This window comes from Anolis carolinensis, unplaced genomic scaffold (genome assembly GCF_035594765.1).
Source record: "Anolis carolinensis isolate JA03-04 unplaced genomic scaffold, rAnoCar3.1.pri scaffold_11, whole genome shotgun sequence".
NCBI classification, from domain to species: Eukaryota; Metazoa; Chordata; class Lepidosauria; order Squamata; family Dactyloidae; genus Anolis; species Anolis carolinensis.
Genome location: NW_026943822.1, coordinates 18531571 through 18548390, shown reverse-complemented (window position 1 = coordinate 18548390; position 16820 = coordinate 18531571). Strand labels below are relative to the sequence as shown.

The window sequence follows — 16820 nt, the reverse complement described above, 5'->3', positions numbered from 1 at the left end:
GAAGAGTTAAGTCTTTTGGAGGCCAATCTGAATGTTGCAAAAGGCCAGATTGATTAGCATTGAATAGCCTTGCAGCTTCAAAGCCTGTCTGCTTTCTGTCTCCAACTGAGACAAGTTCTTTCTCCCACCCTGGCCATTATTCCACAATAAACCCCACTTGCCTACTTTCCAAACAGACCTCACAAACCTGTGAGGGTGCCTGCCATAGATGTGGGTGAAACGTCAGGAGAGAATGCTTCCGGAACATGGCCAGACAGCCTGGAAAACTCACAGCAACCCACTGTTTATATGTGTCTCTTTTATGGATTTAATCTGAATTGTGTGCAATACTATTATTTAATACTGTTTCTATATGTGTGTATTTTAAATATACACCATTTACAACCTATATAAAAGCACAGCAGACCCTGGCATGGTGTCAAAAAGCTTGTTTTTCAAAAACAAGTAGATGCATAGATGTGTATGTATGTATATATATACTTCTGGAAGATGGCCAGACAGCCCAGAAAACTCACAGCAACCCACTGTTTTTATACATATCTCTTTTATAAATTTAATCTGAATTGTGTGTAATACTAATGTTTCATACTGTTTCTATATGTGTGTAATACTAATTAATGTTATTTATTACGGTGTCTATATGAGTATATTTTAAATATACACTATTTACAACCTATATAAAAGCACAGCAGTCCCTAGCATGGTGTTAAAAACGATTTTTTGGCAAAAACAAGTAGATGCATAGGTGTGTTTGTATATATAGTAGTCTCACTTATCCAACGTTCTGTATTATTCAACGCAGTCTGCTTTTTAGTAGTTATTATTTTTGTAGTCAATGTTTTCAATACATTGCAATGTTTTGGTGCTAAAGTCATGAATACATTAATTATTACATAACATTATGATGTATTGCACTGCTTTTTTCTATCGATTTGTTGTAAAAAGTAATGTTTTGGTTCTTTATTTCAGGTTTAATAAAAGTTTATTTGCACAACTAAGCAAGAAGGAAGAAATAACCATTCAAACTTTGTAAAGTATAAAAACATTTTTATAAATATCTTTAGACAAAATGTGTGAATGATGTTTCGGCTCTTAATTTGTAAAATCATAATATAATTTGATGTTTAATAGGCTTTTCCTTAACCCCTCCTTATTACCCAACATTTTTGCTTATCCAACGTTTATGTTGGATAAGCTAGACTCTATTGTAGTAATAGTATTATCAGTTGTTAGGAGTAGGTGTATATGTATGTAATATATACAGTAGAGTCTCGCTTATCCAACGTTCTTGATTATCCAACGCATTTTTGTAGTCAATGTTTTCAATGCATCGTGATACTTTGGTGTTAAATTCGTAAATACAGTAATTACTACATAGCATTACTGTGTATTGAACTACTTTTTCTGTCAAATTTGTTGTATAACATGATGTTTTGGTGCTTAATTTGTAAAACCATTACCTAATTTGATGTTTAATAGGCTTTTCCCTAATCCTTCCTTATTATCCAACATATTCGCTTATCCAACGTTCTGCCAGCCCATTTAGCTTTGATAAGTGACATTAATTACACATTACACATTAATGCTATGTAGTAATTACTGTATTTTCGAATTTAGCACCAAAATATCATGATGTATTGAAAACAATGGCTACAAAAATGCGTTGGATAATCCAGAACGTTGGATAAGTGAGACTCTACTGTAGTTCATTACACATTAATGCTATGTAGTAATTATTACTGTATTTTCGAATTTAGCACCAAAATATCATGATGTATTGAAAACACTGGCTACAAAAATGCGTTGGATAATCCAGAACGTTGGATGAGTGAGACTCTACTGTAGTTCATTACACATTAATGCTATGTAGTAATTATTACTGTATTTTCGAATTTAGCACCAAAATATCACGATGTATTGAAAACACTTGACTACAAAAATGCGTTGGATAATCCAGAACGTTGGATAAATGAGACTCTACTGTAGTTCATTACACATTAATGCTATGTAGTAATTATTACTGTATTTTCGAATTTAGCACCAAAATATCACGATGTATTGAAAACACTTGACTACAAAAATGCGTTGGATAATCCAGAACGTTGGATAAATGAGACTCTACTGTAGTTCATTACACATTAATGCTATGTAGTAATTATTACTGTATTTTCGAATTTAGCACCAAAATATCATGATGTATTGAAAACACTGGCTACAAAAATGCGTTGGATAATCCAGAACGTTGGATGAGTGAGACTCTACTGTAGTTCATTACACATTAATGCTATGTAGTAATTATTACTGTATTTTCGAATTTAGCACCAAAATATCACGATGTATTGAAAACACTTGACTACAAAAATGCGTTGGATAATCCAGAACGTTGGATAAATGAGACTCTACTGTAGTTCATTACACATTAATGCTATGTAGTAATTATTACTGTATTTTCGAATTTAGCACCAAAATATCATGATGTATTGAAAACACTTGACTACAAAAATGCGTTGGATAATCCAGAACGTTGGATAAGTGAGACTCTACTGTATATTGTACTATACCACTATATTGCACTATTAATAGTAATATTACATGTAATATAAATATACAATTATAGTGTATTATTATTATATTGTATTGTATTACATTATAATATTATTTGAGACTCTACTGTATATTGTACTATACCACTACAGTAATATTACATGTAATATAAATATACAATTATAGTGTATTATTATTATATTGTATTGTATTACATTATATTATTGTTATATGTACAGTAGAGTCTCACTTATCCAACATTATTAGTATTATTAGGGGTAGGTGTATATGTATATAATATATAACTATGGTGGGAAGTGGAGAGGCGAATGCATTTGTGTCCATGGAGGGAAAAAAATGCTCAAGGAAGATTAGAGAATTGAATGCAGGTGTTGCAAAGCCTCACTTGGACTTTTTGCAAGGCCACGTGAGCGCCAGGCTGCAGGCATGGGCCGCCTTGGGCCCTCCAGGGGTTTTGGACTGCAACTCCCACCATTCCTAACAGCCTGCCGGCTGTTAGGAATGGTGGGAGTTGCAGTCCAAAACCCCTGGAGGGCCCAAGGCGGCCCATGCCTGCAGCCTGGCGCCGAAAGAGGCCCTTTCCTTGCCCTTTTTCCCCCCGCTCCGACTCACCGGCGCTGGAAACGCCATCTTCGACGCGCCCTCCGCGAACTCCCTTCTGGGGCCCCTGCGCGCGCCTTTTATACCGACGCCGCGGAGGGAGGGAGGGAGGGGCCGCCCTCCCAGGGAAAAGCCCGGCTCTTCTCCCCAATAAACACTCCCCCCTCTAAAAAAAAAAAAAAAACTTTGGAAACTTCAACTTAACAACAGCAGGTGAGCTCCCAGGACATGGGAAAGGGAGGCATATAAAGAAGGGAGAGGGTTAGGGTTAGGGTATATATCAGGGGTCCCCAAACTAAGGCCCGTGGGCCAGATGCGGCCCTCCAAGGTCATTTACCTGGCCCCCGCCTTCATTTATAATATAATATTTTTATATCAGTTTTAATAATATAATATATTGTACTAGCTGTGCCCGGCCACGCGTTGCTGTGGCGTTGTCTGGTGGTGTTGGTGAGAAATTGTTGAGGTAGTGGTGGTATTGAATGTCTGTTGTATGGTTGTCTTTATGTTTAGTGTGCACACTGAAGTGGATTATATGGCAGTGTGGAGTCAAGATAATCCAGTTCAAAGCAGATAATATAAGATTATAAATGGGTTATATAGCTGTGTGGAAGGGCCTTGAGTCTAAACTGCCATATAATCCATTTAAAATCTGATAATCTGTGGAAGAGGCCTAAGTGAGGCCTAACTGTGCCTGTCCCCTGGGCTGAGGAGGTTGCTAGGAGACCAAGTGGGCAGAGCTTAGCCTTCAAACTGGCAGCAATTGGATAAAAACTGTTATTCCTCTCCCTGTATTTAGGACTTTATTTTTGTGTTGTCGACGGCTTTCATGGCCAGGATCACAGGGTTGTTGTATGTCTTTCGGGCTGTGTGGCCATGTTCCAGAAGCATTCTCTCCTGACGTTTCGCCCACATCTATGGCAGGCATCCTCAGAGGTTGTGAGGTATGGAGAAAACTAAGCAAAGAGGTTAATATATTACATTAATATATTAATACATACAACGACTTTATTTTTCTTTTCATTTTGTTGTATCAACCTAGAGGCGTGGATGATGGGTTGTGTTGTCAAATTTCGAGGTTGGGGGGCCTGTAGTTTTGTTGTTTTGTCCGCTGCCCTGATGCCATCACTCTTTTATATATATAGATATACATATAATATTGATAATAATATTATCGTTTTATACAATACAAAACTAACAATAATATCATATAATAATATGAATTATATGTTATATATTACATATAATATTACAGTATAGTGGTATAGTTCAATATAGTAATATATAATGCTAATATTGTGCTATGCTAATAATATAATGTATTGTATGTACATACAGCTGCTCTGAGTCCCCTTCTGGGTGAGAAGGGTGGGATATAAATGTAGTAAATAAATGCAGTAAATAAATAATTAATTTTAGACTTAGGCTCGACCAAAATCTGACATGACTTGATGGCACACAACAACAACAACAATCCTAATTAACTTGACTATCTCATTGGCCAGAAGCAGAAGCACACTTCCCATTAAAATCCTGATAAATGTATGTTGGTTAAAGTTATTTTTATTTTTAAATATTGTATTTTTCTTTCATCGTTGTTCTTGTTGTTGTTGTTGTTTTTGCACTACAAATAAGACATGTGCAGTGTGCATCAGAATTTGTTTGTATTTTTTTTCAAATGATAATCCGGCCCCTCAACAGTCTGAAGGATTGTGGACCGGCCCTCGGCTTAAAAAGTTTGGGGACCCCTGCAGTAGAGTCTCACTTATCCAATATGTATATGTGTGTATGTATATGTGTATATACAGTAGAGTCTCGCTTATCCAACGTAAACGGGCCAGCAGAACGTTGGATAAGCGTATATGTTGGATAATAAGGAGAGAGATTAAGGAGAAGCCTATTAAACATCAAATTAGGTTATGATTTTACAAATTATGCACCAAAACATGTTATACAACAAATCTGACAGAAAAAGTAATTAAATACACAGTAATGCTATGTTGTAATTACTGTATTTACGAATTTAGCACCAAAATATCACGATGTATTGAAAACATTGACTACAAAAATGCGTTGGATAATCCAGAACGTTGGATAAGCGAGACTCTACTGTATATTGAAAACCTTGACTACAAAAATGGCTTGGATAATCCAGAACCTTGGATAAGCAAGGCTTGGATAAGTGAGACTCTACTGTATATATAAATTGGTAAACTGGATGGGATTTCTGGGAGTTGAAGTCCAAAACACCTGGAAGCCCAAAGGTTGGGAACCACCATTTACCGGTATGTATAATACTTTTGTGTATATATATACACACACATACATATATATGTGTGTACTAGCTGTGCCCGGCCACGCGTTGCTGTGGCAAAGTAGTGGTGGTATTGGTTAAAATTGTTGTGTAATTTTTATTTGACTTTACAGTAGAGTCTCACTTATCCAACACTCGCTTATCCAACGTTCCGGATTATCCAACGCATTTTTGTAGTCAATGTTTTCAATATATCGTGATATTTTGATGCTAAATTCGTAAATACAGTAATTACTACATAGCATTACTACACACTGAACTACTTTTTCTGTCAAATTTGTTGTATAACATGATGTTTTGGTGCTTAATTTGTAAAATCATAACCTAATTTGATGTTTAATAGGCTTTTCCTTAAACTCTCCTTATTATCCAACATATTCGCTTATCCAACGTTCTGCCGGCCCGTTTACATTGGATAAGTGAGACTCTACTGTATTTGCATTTTTTAATTAATTTTATTGTAAGTTATATTTTATTTATTATATTTTATTATTTTCTTGTATTATTTTTAGTTATTTTCTGTTATTATAGTATTTTATTGTATTAATTTTTTAGTGTTTTTTATTATTTTTTATTGGGTTGCTAGGAGACCAAGTTGGAGGAGCTTAGCCTTTTAACTGGCAGCAATTGGATAAAAGCAATTATTCCTCTCTCTCTAATTAGGACTTTATTTTTCTTTTCTTTTTGTTGTATCAACCTAGAGGCATGGATGATGGGTTGTGTTGTCAAATTTCGAGGTTGGGGGGGCTGTAGTTTTGTTTTGTGGGTCGCCGTGATGCCATCACTCATTTATATATAAAGATTGGTAAACTGGATGGGATTTCTGGGAGTTGAAGTCCAAAACACCTGGAGGCTCAAAGGTTGGGAACCACCATATACCCGTATGTATAATATTTTTGTGTATACAGTAGAGTCTCACTTATCCAACACTCGCTTATCCAAGCCTCTGGATAATCCAAGCCATTTTTGTAGTCAATGTTTCCAATATATCGTGATATTTTGGGCTAAATTCGTAAATACAGTAATTACAACATAACATTACTGCGTATTAAACTACTTTTTCTGTCAAATTTGTTGTATAACATGAAGTTTTGGTGCTTAATTTGTAAAATCATAACCTAATTTGATGTTTAATAGGCTTTTCCTTGATCAGTCCTTATAATCCAAGATATTCGCTTATCCAAGCTTCTGCCGGCCCGTTTAGCTTGGATTAGTGAGACTCTACTGTATATAGATTGGTAAACTGGATGGGATTTCTGGGAGTTGAAGTCCAAAACACCTGGAGGCCCAAAGGTTGGGAACCACCATATACCTGTATGTATAATATTTTTGTGTATACAGTAGAGTCTCACTTATCCAACACTCGCTTATCCAAGCCTCTGGATTATCCAAGCCATTTTTGTAGTCAATGTTTTCAATATATCATGATATTTTGGTGTTAAAGTCATAAATACAGTAACTACAACATAACATTACTGCGTATTAAACTACATTTACTGTCAAATTTGTTGTCCCACTTGATGTTTTGGTGCGTAATTTGTAAAATCATAACCTAATTTGATGTTTAATAGGCTTTTCCTTAATCTCTCCTTATTATCCAAGATATTCACTTATCCAAGGTTCTGCCGGCCCGTTTATGTTGGATAAGTGAGACTCTACTGTATATGTGTGTGTGTATGTATGTGTGATGTGTGTGTGTGTGTGTGTGTGTATATATATATATATATATATATATATATAATACACACACACACTCACACTAGCTTGGAGACCCAGCACAGAAGTAGGCATTGATAATGTGTAACACAACTTACTAGCAAAAAACCCTCAATCTTTACTTTTGTTTTTTTATAAATGCTCCCATTGGAAAATGCGTAAGGAAGTGGGTGAACTACAATTCCCAAAATCGTGTGTCAGTCTGCCCCAAACCCCATTTGTTTGCACAGTTGCCCATGTTGGGTCTGTGTGCCGTGTTTGGTCCAGATCTGAAGTTGGCTGGGTTCAGGGCTCTCTGGATAAGGGTGAACTACAACTCCCAGAGCCAAGGTCAGTTTCCATAGGCCACACTTAAACTTGTGGAGGAATGCTTTAGTTGGATGGTAAATTTAATTTTTTAATGTTATGAACCACATGAACTCTGAATATATTTATTTTAATGTGTATCTTTGATAGAAATACATGTCCATGTGTGTATCTGTGGTATTTTTACAATGTTTATGTGTTTTAATTATGCTATAACCTGCCACGAGGAGAGGCGGGTAAGAAATAAAATAATAATAATAATAATAATAATAATAATAATAATAATAATATTTTAATGACTCATTCATTCAGAGCCAGGGATGAGAAATATGAAGTTCAACTGTGCCTCCCACAATCCTTTTGCTATTCATTGCATTGATCAAAAGTGTAGTGCTGTAACATGATGGATCATACATACTACATAATAACAGGTAATCAGAATGTCATTATTTTAGATTTCTGCACCAAATTGCCATGGTTTGCCGGGATCTTCCGTAAAGAGCTTTCAAACCATCTGCTACCTGGTTCTTTTTGCAGACTTCAAATGGCAGGGCTTGAACCTAGGGCTCTCTGCCTGCAAAAACGTGTGCAATGACATTTCTGGAGGCAGGCTGACAGCTGCAATTTTCTCTATACTGCCAAAAAGCAAAAAGCAAAACCCTATCAGACAGGAGGAAAATAGCCATTGAGTTTAATAAAGCTATAGCATGAGTGGGCATATTTTTTAAATGTTGGCATCATTGCTTGGCATGGCCTGCTGAACAAGGCTAGCTCTTAAGCAAGGCTCCAGGGAAATGCATTGCTTATTGCTTATTGGTCTGCCAAAGATAGTTGGCTGTCTGCAAGGACGTTGCCCAGGGAACGCCTAAGTGTCTGATGTTTTACCATCCTTGTGGGAGGCTTCTTTCATATCCCTGCATGGGGAGCTGGAACTGACAGAGGGAGCTCACCCGCTCTCTCTGGCGGTCAGCAGTCCTGCGGCCTTATTTTGCTTAATGGTTATTCTGTAACCCACCTCGACAAGCAGCGGGTAAGAAATAAAATTATTATTATTATGTTGTTGAAGACTTTCATGGCCGGAATCACAGGGTTGTTGTGTATTTTCCGGGCTGTATGGCCATGTTCCAGGAGAACTTCGGGAACATGGCCATACAGCTAGGAAAATACACAACAACCCTATTATTATTATTATTATTATTATTATTATTATTATTATTATTATTATAGTAATCTCTCACTTATCCAACATAAATGGGCCATTGGATAAGCAAATATGTTGGATAATAAGGAGGGATTAGGGAAAAGCCTATTAAACATCAAATTAGGTTATGATTTTACAAATTAAGCACCAAAACATCATGTTATACAACAAATTTGACAGAAAAAGTAGTTCAATATGCTGTAAATGTTATGTTGTAATTACTGTATTTACAAATTTAGCACCAAAATATCACGATATATTGAAAACATTGACGACAAAAATGGCTTGGATTATCCAGAGGCTTGGATAAGCGAGGCTTGGATAAGTGAGACTCTACTGTATTTACAAATTTATCACCAAAATATCACAATGTATTGAAAACATTGACTACAAAAACATTGACTACAAAAAGGCAGACTGCGTTGGATAATCCAGAACGTTGGATAAGCGAATGTTGGATAAGTGAGACTCTACTGTATTATTATTATTAATATTCCAGTCCTGGCCGCAGCCTTTGCCTCGATTGTTAGCCTTCAAAACACCTGAAAGGTACTCGAGGTTTATTGGCTTGGAGAATGATGGTAGGTTGTTAGGAATTGTGGAAGTTGAAGTCCAAAACACCTGGAGGGCCAAAGTTTGCCCATGCGTGATCTAGAGCAATGGTTTGCAACCGCTGACATCTCTTATATTTTTAATTTCACCTCCCAGAATCACTGGCGTATGAGAGAATACTTCTCTGTGTATTTGTAAACCCTCCAATACAATGCCAGAAGTTAACCACAATTTGTGCTTTTCTTTCTTATCTTTGGAGACCTTTTGCTCCTAACTCCAGTGGAAGTGGGGGAATAACTGTAGTGTCGTGGTGTTCTTGTTTTGATTGCTGTACATTGCCTTGGGGCTTTGGCAGAAAGTCAGTATATATACCAGAGGAAAAACGGCATTCATGTCTACAGGTACACACACTCACACAATTAAATATTACCCTAAGATTCTAGGGTCTGCCGCTCATCATATCAGGCCAAAATCTATATATATATAAAGGAGTAATGGTGTCCGTTCCTCCCACTAAACAACAAAAGTACAAGCCCCAGAACCTAGAAATTTGGCAACACAACCCACCATCCTTGCCCCTAGGTTCCAACAACACAAAGAAAAGAAAAATAAAGTCCTAATTAGAGGGAGATAAATAATTGTTTTTATCCAATTGCTGCCACTTAGAAGGCTAAGCTCTGCCCACTTGGTCTCCTAGCAACCCACTCAGCCAAGTGTTAATAAAAGAATAAAAAATAAATACAAATAATACAATAAAAAATAACTAAAAACACTAAAAAATTAATACAATAAAATACTATAACAAAATAACTACAAATAATACAACAAAATAATAAAATATAATAAATAAAAAAGATAAGTTACAATAAAATTAATTAAAAAATACAAATAACGTCAAATAAAAATTCCACAACAATTTTTAACTAATACCACCACCACCACTTTGCCACAGCAACGCCTGGCCGGGCACAGCTAGTCTGTCATATAAATGTTGGAAATTAATTAATTAATCTCATTGTGGCCGCATTTGTTTCTTGGGTGGCAAGGCATGTTACTGTTCTGCAAAAACCCCAGCAGACAGAAGTCGAGTGAAGGAAGAACTTTTATTGAACCACTTTTGCCAATAATAAATAGTGCCATGGAACAGAAAACTAGAGGAATGGAGACACACCGGGTATCAAAGTCAGTCACAGGAACCTTCCACCCTGAATTTACTGCTGGCCTAACCTCTCTTAGCCATGTTGAAGGTTGCACCCCATTTGCTGCTGCAAATATTTTCATAAGCATCCCTTCTGTCAGTCTTCACTTTATGTCCAGACAAAGAGGTGGGTGGATGAGGCAGGAAGGCAGGAGGGTTGGGTGTCCGAAATGGGTGAGACGACAGACGCAGCGGCTGCCTGGTCACTGTGTCAAGGAGTGGATAATGTCCTTCACCAGCATGGTGCCGATCAGCATCTTCTCGCTGTTGATGGTCAGGTGGGCCACGTTGCCCGTCTTCTTCTCCAGCGTCACGAGGATCAGGCTTCCGCTGCTAACCGTCTTCGCGGCAAACCTGTCCGGAGGAAACGGCCCAAGAAAAAGGAAAAAGACGTAACTGCATGCATTGCAAGCAACTATGGCATGCTGATGGGTGCACTGGTAGAGAAAGGAATGGTTTTCCAGACTGCCATGCCCAAAACAGCAACATGCATCCACCTCCACTGAGGTGTGATGCAAACACATCCATCTCCAATGAGGTATTAAGCACTCCCAAGGGAAATTCGGCTAGCTGCCACTTTGGAAGGGTTTAGGAAAAGCCTGAAAACCTGGCTGTTCACACAGGCTTTTGAATAAGTACCACCCTCTTGAATGCTAAATTCTTGTACAAATGGTTATCCTTGATTGGTTGCATCCACATGGGTAATTTCTCTATATAGCCTCAGGGTTCAACTCACTTTTGGGTTCTCCCCCATATTCTTATAGCACTTTTAACTTCCTCCATGTTTACAAGTCTCACTTAGTGCACTTTGATCAGCCCATACTTATGTTTTTATTTATGTGTTTTAACTTTGTCTTATTAATGGTTTGATTTTAATCGTATGTTTTTATTTTTCATTTGTGCGTTTTCGGTATTTGATGTTTTTGTATGTATACTCTTTTGCATTTGTAAGCTGCCCTGAGTCCCTGCGGGGAGATAGAGGCGGGGTACAAAAATAAAATTATTATTATTATTATTATTATTATTATTATTATTATTATAGACTGACTACAAAATGGAGTCCTGAGTCTGAACAATCACATGTCTATAACCCCTCCCACACCAAAGAGTTTGGACTGATGGGAATGAAAGTCCAACAATATAGATTTATTATGTTTAATAAAAATATGCTTTAAAAAGGATCAAAGCTTTTTTCTGTAAGTTTTGTAGTCTGTATGAATCAAAGCTGTATAAGTAGTAGGACCTAGTCAGGAATCACGAAACCTAATCATGTCAAAATGCTAATAACATGGAGACATAGGGATGGGTAGGAGACTGAAGAGAGTATTGTGCGCGTGTTGCTCGGAAATAATTTACCAAACTTTCTCTGCCCAAGTCTTTCAGATGTAGTTGATGTTTGAAATACAGTAGAATCTCACTTATCCAACCCTCGCTTATCCAACAGTCTGGATTATCCAACGCATTTTTGTAGTCAATGTTTTTAATACATCGTGATATTTTGGTGCTAAATTCGTAAATACAGTAATTACTACATAGCATTACTGTGTATTGAACTACTTTTTCTGTCAAATTTGTTGTTAAACATGATGTTGTGGTGCTTAATTTGTAAAATCATAACCTAATTTGATGTGTAATAGGCTTTTCCTTATCCCTCATTATCCAACATATTCGCTTATCCAACGTTCTGCCGGCCCATTTATGTTGGATAAGTGAGACTCTACTGTATTTGCTAACCTGTATTCTATGTGTATGTTGAGTTACTAGTTTGACTGTACCTCTTTGGTGTGGGAGGGGTGATAGATATATGATTGTACTGAGCATGTTTAGACTCAGGACTCCGTTTTGTAATCAGTCTGCCTAACACCTCATTGGAGGTGAATGTGTTTGCATCACACCTCAGTGGAGGTGGATGCATGTTGCTGTTTTGGACTTCACTAGAGAAGTATGACTTACATACAACTATACCTAAAGACTATGGACTATTGATTAAGAATGATACCATGTGTACGCCACACACAGAGAAAACTCCATCCTATCTATAACGGAACTGAGATCAGGAGACAGCAGAGATCCCTGTGGTTATTTATATCTTGGCCATCTCACCGGTATTCCTTGTCGGAGCCACAAGGCACACGGCTAACATTTGCCGCAGCTGTCACTTGCTGGACAATCACATGGTCACTCTGGCATTTGTCTGGTAGCGTCAGCTTCTCTGTGATCTCGCTCATCCCGGTCAGCTTCCCTGGAGAACAGAAAGAGAAAGATCTCAGTAGTCATCTGGCCAACAGCAAAATCTTATATATTTTTTTAAAGACAAGGGGAGACAGCGTCTATTCAGCCTAGGGTTCTATCTACGGCTTTCCATCAGCTTCATCTTTGGGTCCTCCTTACGCAAAAAAGCAGGAATCTGCAGTTTCTAAATGAGACTTACCTAACCTAGTAGGAGCTGCAATTCGACCCAAGATTGGAGAAGGCTGCCCTAAATATTTGTTACTCACAGCTGGAGTGTTTGAAATGGTTTTCCCCATCTTTGCACCAAATATACTGAGATATGCACATTCTCTGGAGATAATGGATGGGTTCACTGGGTGGCTTCTCCGCTTGGGAATCTCTCCTGTGGATGTTGATGTATTTACACTTGCCTTTGCTGCTTCTCTTTAGGTACTAGCATAGTGTGATAAAACTCCTGTATAGGTTTAATTTTGTTTTAGATTCATAATATTTAGTTTCATAATCTTCGGTAGTAGCACATTCTGCTACTGCATCCCAAGCTAAAGAGCAGTAGAATAAAATTTGAAACAAACATGTGTTGTTGAAGGCTTTCATGGCCGGAATCAATGGGTTGCTGTGAGTTTTCTGGGGTGTATGGCCATGTTCCAGAAGCATCCTGTCCTGATGTTTCACCCACATCTATGGCAGGCATCCTCAGAGGTTGTGAGGTATATGGGAAACTAGGCAAGTAAGGTTTCTATATCTGTGGGAGCAAGAACTCTTGTCTGTTTGAGGCAATTATGAATGTTGCAATTGGCTACCGTGATTATCATTGTAGCTTCAAAGCCTGGCTGCTTCCTGTCTAGAGGAATCCTTTGTTGGGAGATGTTAGCTGGCCCTGATTGTTTCCTGTCTGGAATTCCCGTTTTCTGAGTGTTTTTCTATATTTACGGTCCTGATTTTAGAGGGTTTTTTTAATACTGGTAGCCAGATTTTGTTCATTTTCATGGTTTCCTCCTTTCTCCTGAAATTGTCCATATGCTTGTGGATTTCAGGAAACGGTAATTCCAGGCATGAAACAATCAGGGCCAGCTACCACCTCCCAACAAAGGATTCCCCAAAGCAGGAAGCAGCCAGGCTTTGAAGCTACAAAGGTATTCAGTGCTAATCAGGGTGGCCAATTGCAACATTCACACTTGCCTCAAACAGATAAGAGTTCTTTCTCCCACCCTGGACTTTCCACAGATATATAAAACCCACTTCTAAAGTATCTAATATTTTACAAGTACAGTAAAGTCTCACTTATCCAACATAAACGGGCCGGCAGAATGTTGGATAATAAGGAGGGATTAAGGAGAAGCCTATTAAACATCAAATTAGGTTATGATTTTGCAAATTAAGCACCAAAACATCATGTTATACAACAAATTTGACAGAAAAAGTAGTTCAATACGCAGTAATGTTCTGTTGTAATTACTGTATTTACGAATTTAGCACCAAAATATCATGATGTACTGAAAACATTGACTACAAAAATGCGTTGGATAATCCAGAACGTTGGATAAGCGAATGTTGGATAAGTGAGACTCTACTGTATTCTGGGATTTCGTATATTATATAAAACCCACTTGCCTTGTTTCCAACAGACCCTCACAACCTCTGAGGATGCCTGCCATGGATGAGGGTGAAACGTCAGGAGAGAATGCTTCTGGAACATGGCCATGCAGCCCAGAAAACTCACTGCAACCCAGTGATTCCAGCCATGGAAGCCTTCAACAACACAAATCTTGTATTCTTTGGTTTTATACACCCTCCCGAAACGATTAAAGGGCTCCATTAACCACAGAATGAGAAGGTTAATTAGAATTTGACCGCTGTCTGATAACATATGGAATCTTAAAATAGATCCTCCACTCTAACTAAGCAACACACACAAAAAGTAAACAAGTAGGACTGATGGGGAGCACAAGAACATCTATCTAAGCAAATGTGGTTTTTTTGTTGTTGGAATAGGTTTCAGTATTTCGGTATTTTGAAATATTTCACAAGACGCATGCCTACGATCATCCCACACAAGTATATTTCTCTTATATTGCGCCAAATTGCTATGTGTGTGTGTGTAAAGAAATCCTTGCAAAGTTGCAGAGGCAAGCCACGCCTCAAACAATGTATCGGTTTGATGGCAGATGGCTGGTTTTGTCAGTTGGTAATCTGGGCTTGCAGGGAGAGCACAGGAAAGACAGGCTCTCTAGCTACGGTCAAGTAGCTGTTTGAATATGCTATGCTGTAAATGGAATGCTGATTGATTAGTTATTGATCTTATGCAACTACATGGACATTGTACGATTGCAGAACTGTTTTACATTTCAACTCAACAAGCAAGAGTAAAGTTCTTTTGTTCTTTCAATTCCTCTGCCTGGTCTGAGTCTTTTGCACGTGGTGTTTAACTGGACGCTGCTGGTTCCGCTATACATACACTCATTAACATCTTAGCCATATGAACAGCTTCCTTAAACTGGGTTAATAACCCCTTTCCTTGCAGGAACAGAGGAGGCTCAGTGTGTTAAAGGGAGAGGGATGTCTGGATGCGTGGGGTTCACATGCCAAAAGGCTGCCTCACCGGACCATGCAGAAACTTTTGGTGTTCAAGAAGCGGCCCAAGGGATGCTGGGTGCGCTGCCGCCATAGTCAAAAAGAAAGGGGAAAGTCATAGGAGAAGGCCCACTCCCAGCACTGGGTAAACTGGTGGCTCTGCTGCAGCACAGGAGGAACATGCAAAACACATGCAACTCTGCTGTGGAGGCAGGCAGAGGCCGAAGGCTGTGTTGTCACCATCAGGGTCTTTTCCCCATTTTCGATACCCAGATCTTTATTTTCCAATAGAACTGAAACAGATGGGCGTCTAGATATTGTGAACTGTTAACAACGTCAACATACAATGTCTGGCTCTTCTGGGAATTCAACGAACCCTTTCCCATCCTTGCAATTACATTTGGTACCCGCTTATGCAACGCACTCATGATATCTATGCTCAATTGGACCTAGCAAGTATAGGTAGGTCTTCTGCCACAAAGTTTTTAGCCTCCCACAAAATGAAGACTCATTTAGAACACTATTTGACTATTCCAGTTCCGTTACCCTTAAGAAGAATATATACCAGGGCCAGATTTGAACAACTCGGTATTATGATGCAAACTGGTCGCTACTGTAACATCCCAAGAAATGAGAGATTTTGTGTCTTGGGAGATCAAATAGTGGAAGATATCGAACATTTTTTGATTGACTGCCCAGCATATGCCGAACTTCGACACAGTTATTTACATCCATTACTATCTAATTTTAGGTCCCCCAACAGAAATGATCTTCTGACATTCCTCTTGCAAGGACAAGAAAGATCCACCATAATTAGAGTAAGCCTTTTTATCCTGAAAGCTATCAAGAAAAGAGCACATTTCCTGAAAGAAGAATCAGGAAAATAAGATTTTGTCGGCAAACAGATGGTCAGCTGCCTGTCCTCCCATCCTTTTTGCCTTGTTTTTATTTATGTTGCACTTTGAAATGGTCATATGACTGGTCAAAGAAATAAATTATTATTATTATTATTATTATTATTATTATTATTATTATTATTATTATTACATTTGGTACCCACTTCCTGATGCAAGACAGGGTTAAAACAATTCTAAATGCCAGGTTCTTCTGCAAAGTCCCTTTCTCTACAATACAGTACGACCCCCACATCTGAGGAGGATAAATTCCTGGACTTGCCGAGGAAATTAGAAATTAATTAATTAATTAATTAATTACATCACTTCTACCCCGCCCTTCTCACCCATCGGGGGACTCAGGGCGGCTTACAATATAAACATACACATCAAAAAAAGTTAACATCAGATTTAAAAATCCATCAAGATTAAAAATTACAATAAAATTAAGAGTATACATTAAAAATATACATAATTATACATTTAAATATACATTTAAGGCGTTTTCATGTCCAGGTGGGGTCTGTCAGTAGGTCATATATTCATATCTCATTTTTGCTGCTACTCATGCTCAAATGTATTAACAAATATTAACAGTATTAACAAATACTGTAGTAGAAAACTGAATTTAAATCAGATCTATCCAACCTGTGGCCCACGGGCAGCATGTGG

General features: G+C 37.9%; 2 protein-coding genes and 1 long non-coding RNA gene across 11 annotated transcripts in view; 1 reads left to right on the top strand and 2 right to left on the bottom strand.

Moving 5' to 3' along the window:
- Nucleotides 1-3277, bottom strand: part of cpeb1 (cytoplasmic polyadenylation element binding protein 1) — a 53553-nt gene extending 50276 nt beyond the window's left edge. For 2 of the 3 annotated variants that reach the window (XM_062963481.1, XM_062963483.1), the window contains exon 1: nucleotides 3178-3277. In XM_062963481.1, the coding sequence (XP_062819551.1) occupies nucleotides 3178-3195 (18 nt within the window). In that variant the 5' untranslated portion in view covers nucleotides 3196-3277. The remainder of the gene's footprint in view (nucleotides 1-3177) is intronic. The other variant, XM_062963482.1, reaches the window with a different exon arrangement.
- On the top strand, nucleotides 3255-15070 carry LOC134293995 (uncharacterized). Its single transcript, XR_010000969.1, has 2 exons — nucleotides 3255-3378; nucleotides 14310-15070. It is a non-coding gene; the product is annotated as an uncharacterized LOC134293995 (long non-coding RNA).
- ap3b2 (adaptor related protein complex 3 subunit beta 2) overlaps nucleotides 10339-16820 on the bottom strand; it is a 45157-nt gene continuing 38675 nt past the window's right edge. For all 7 annotated transcript variants that reach the window (XM_062963475.1, XM_062963478.1, XM_062963476.1 and 4 more), the window contains 2 exons: nucleotides 12556-12694; nucleotides 10339-10806 (listed from right to left, as the gene is read on the bottom strand). In XM_062963475.1, coding sequence (XP_062819545.1) covers nucleotides 10656-10806; nucleotides 12556-12694 — 290 coding nt within the window. In that variant the 3' untranslated portion in view covers nucleotides 10339-10655. The remainder of the gene's footprint in view (nucleotides 10807-12555; nucleotides 12695-16820) is intronic.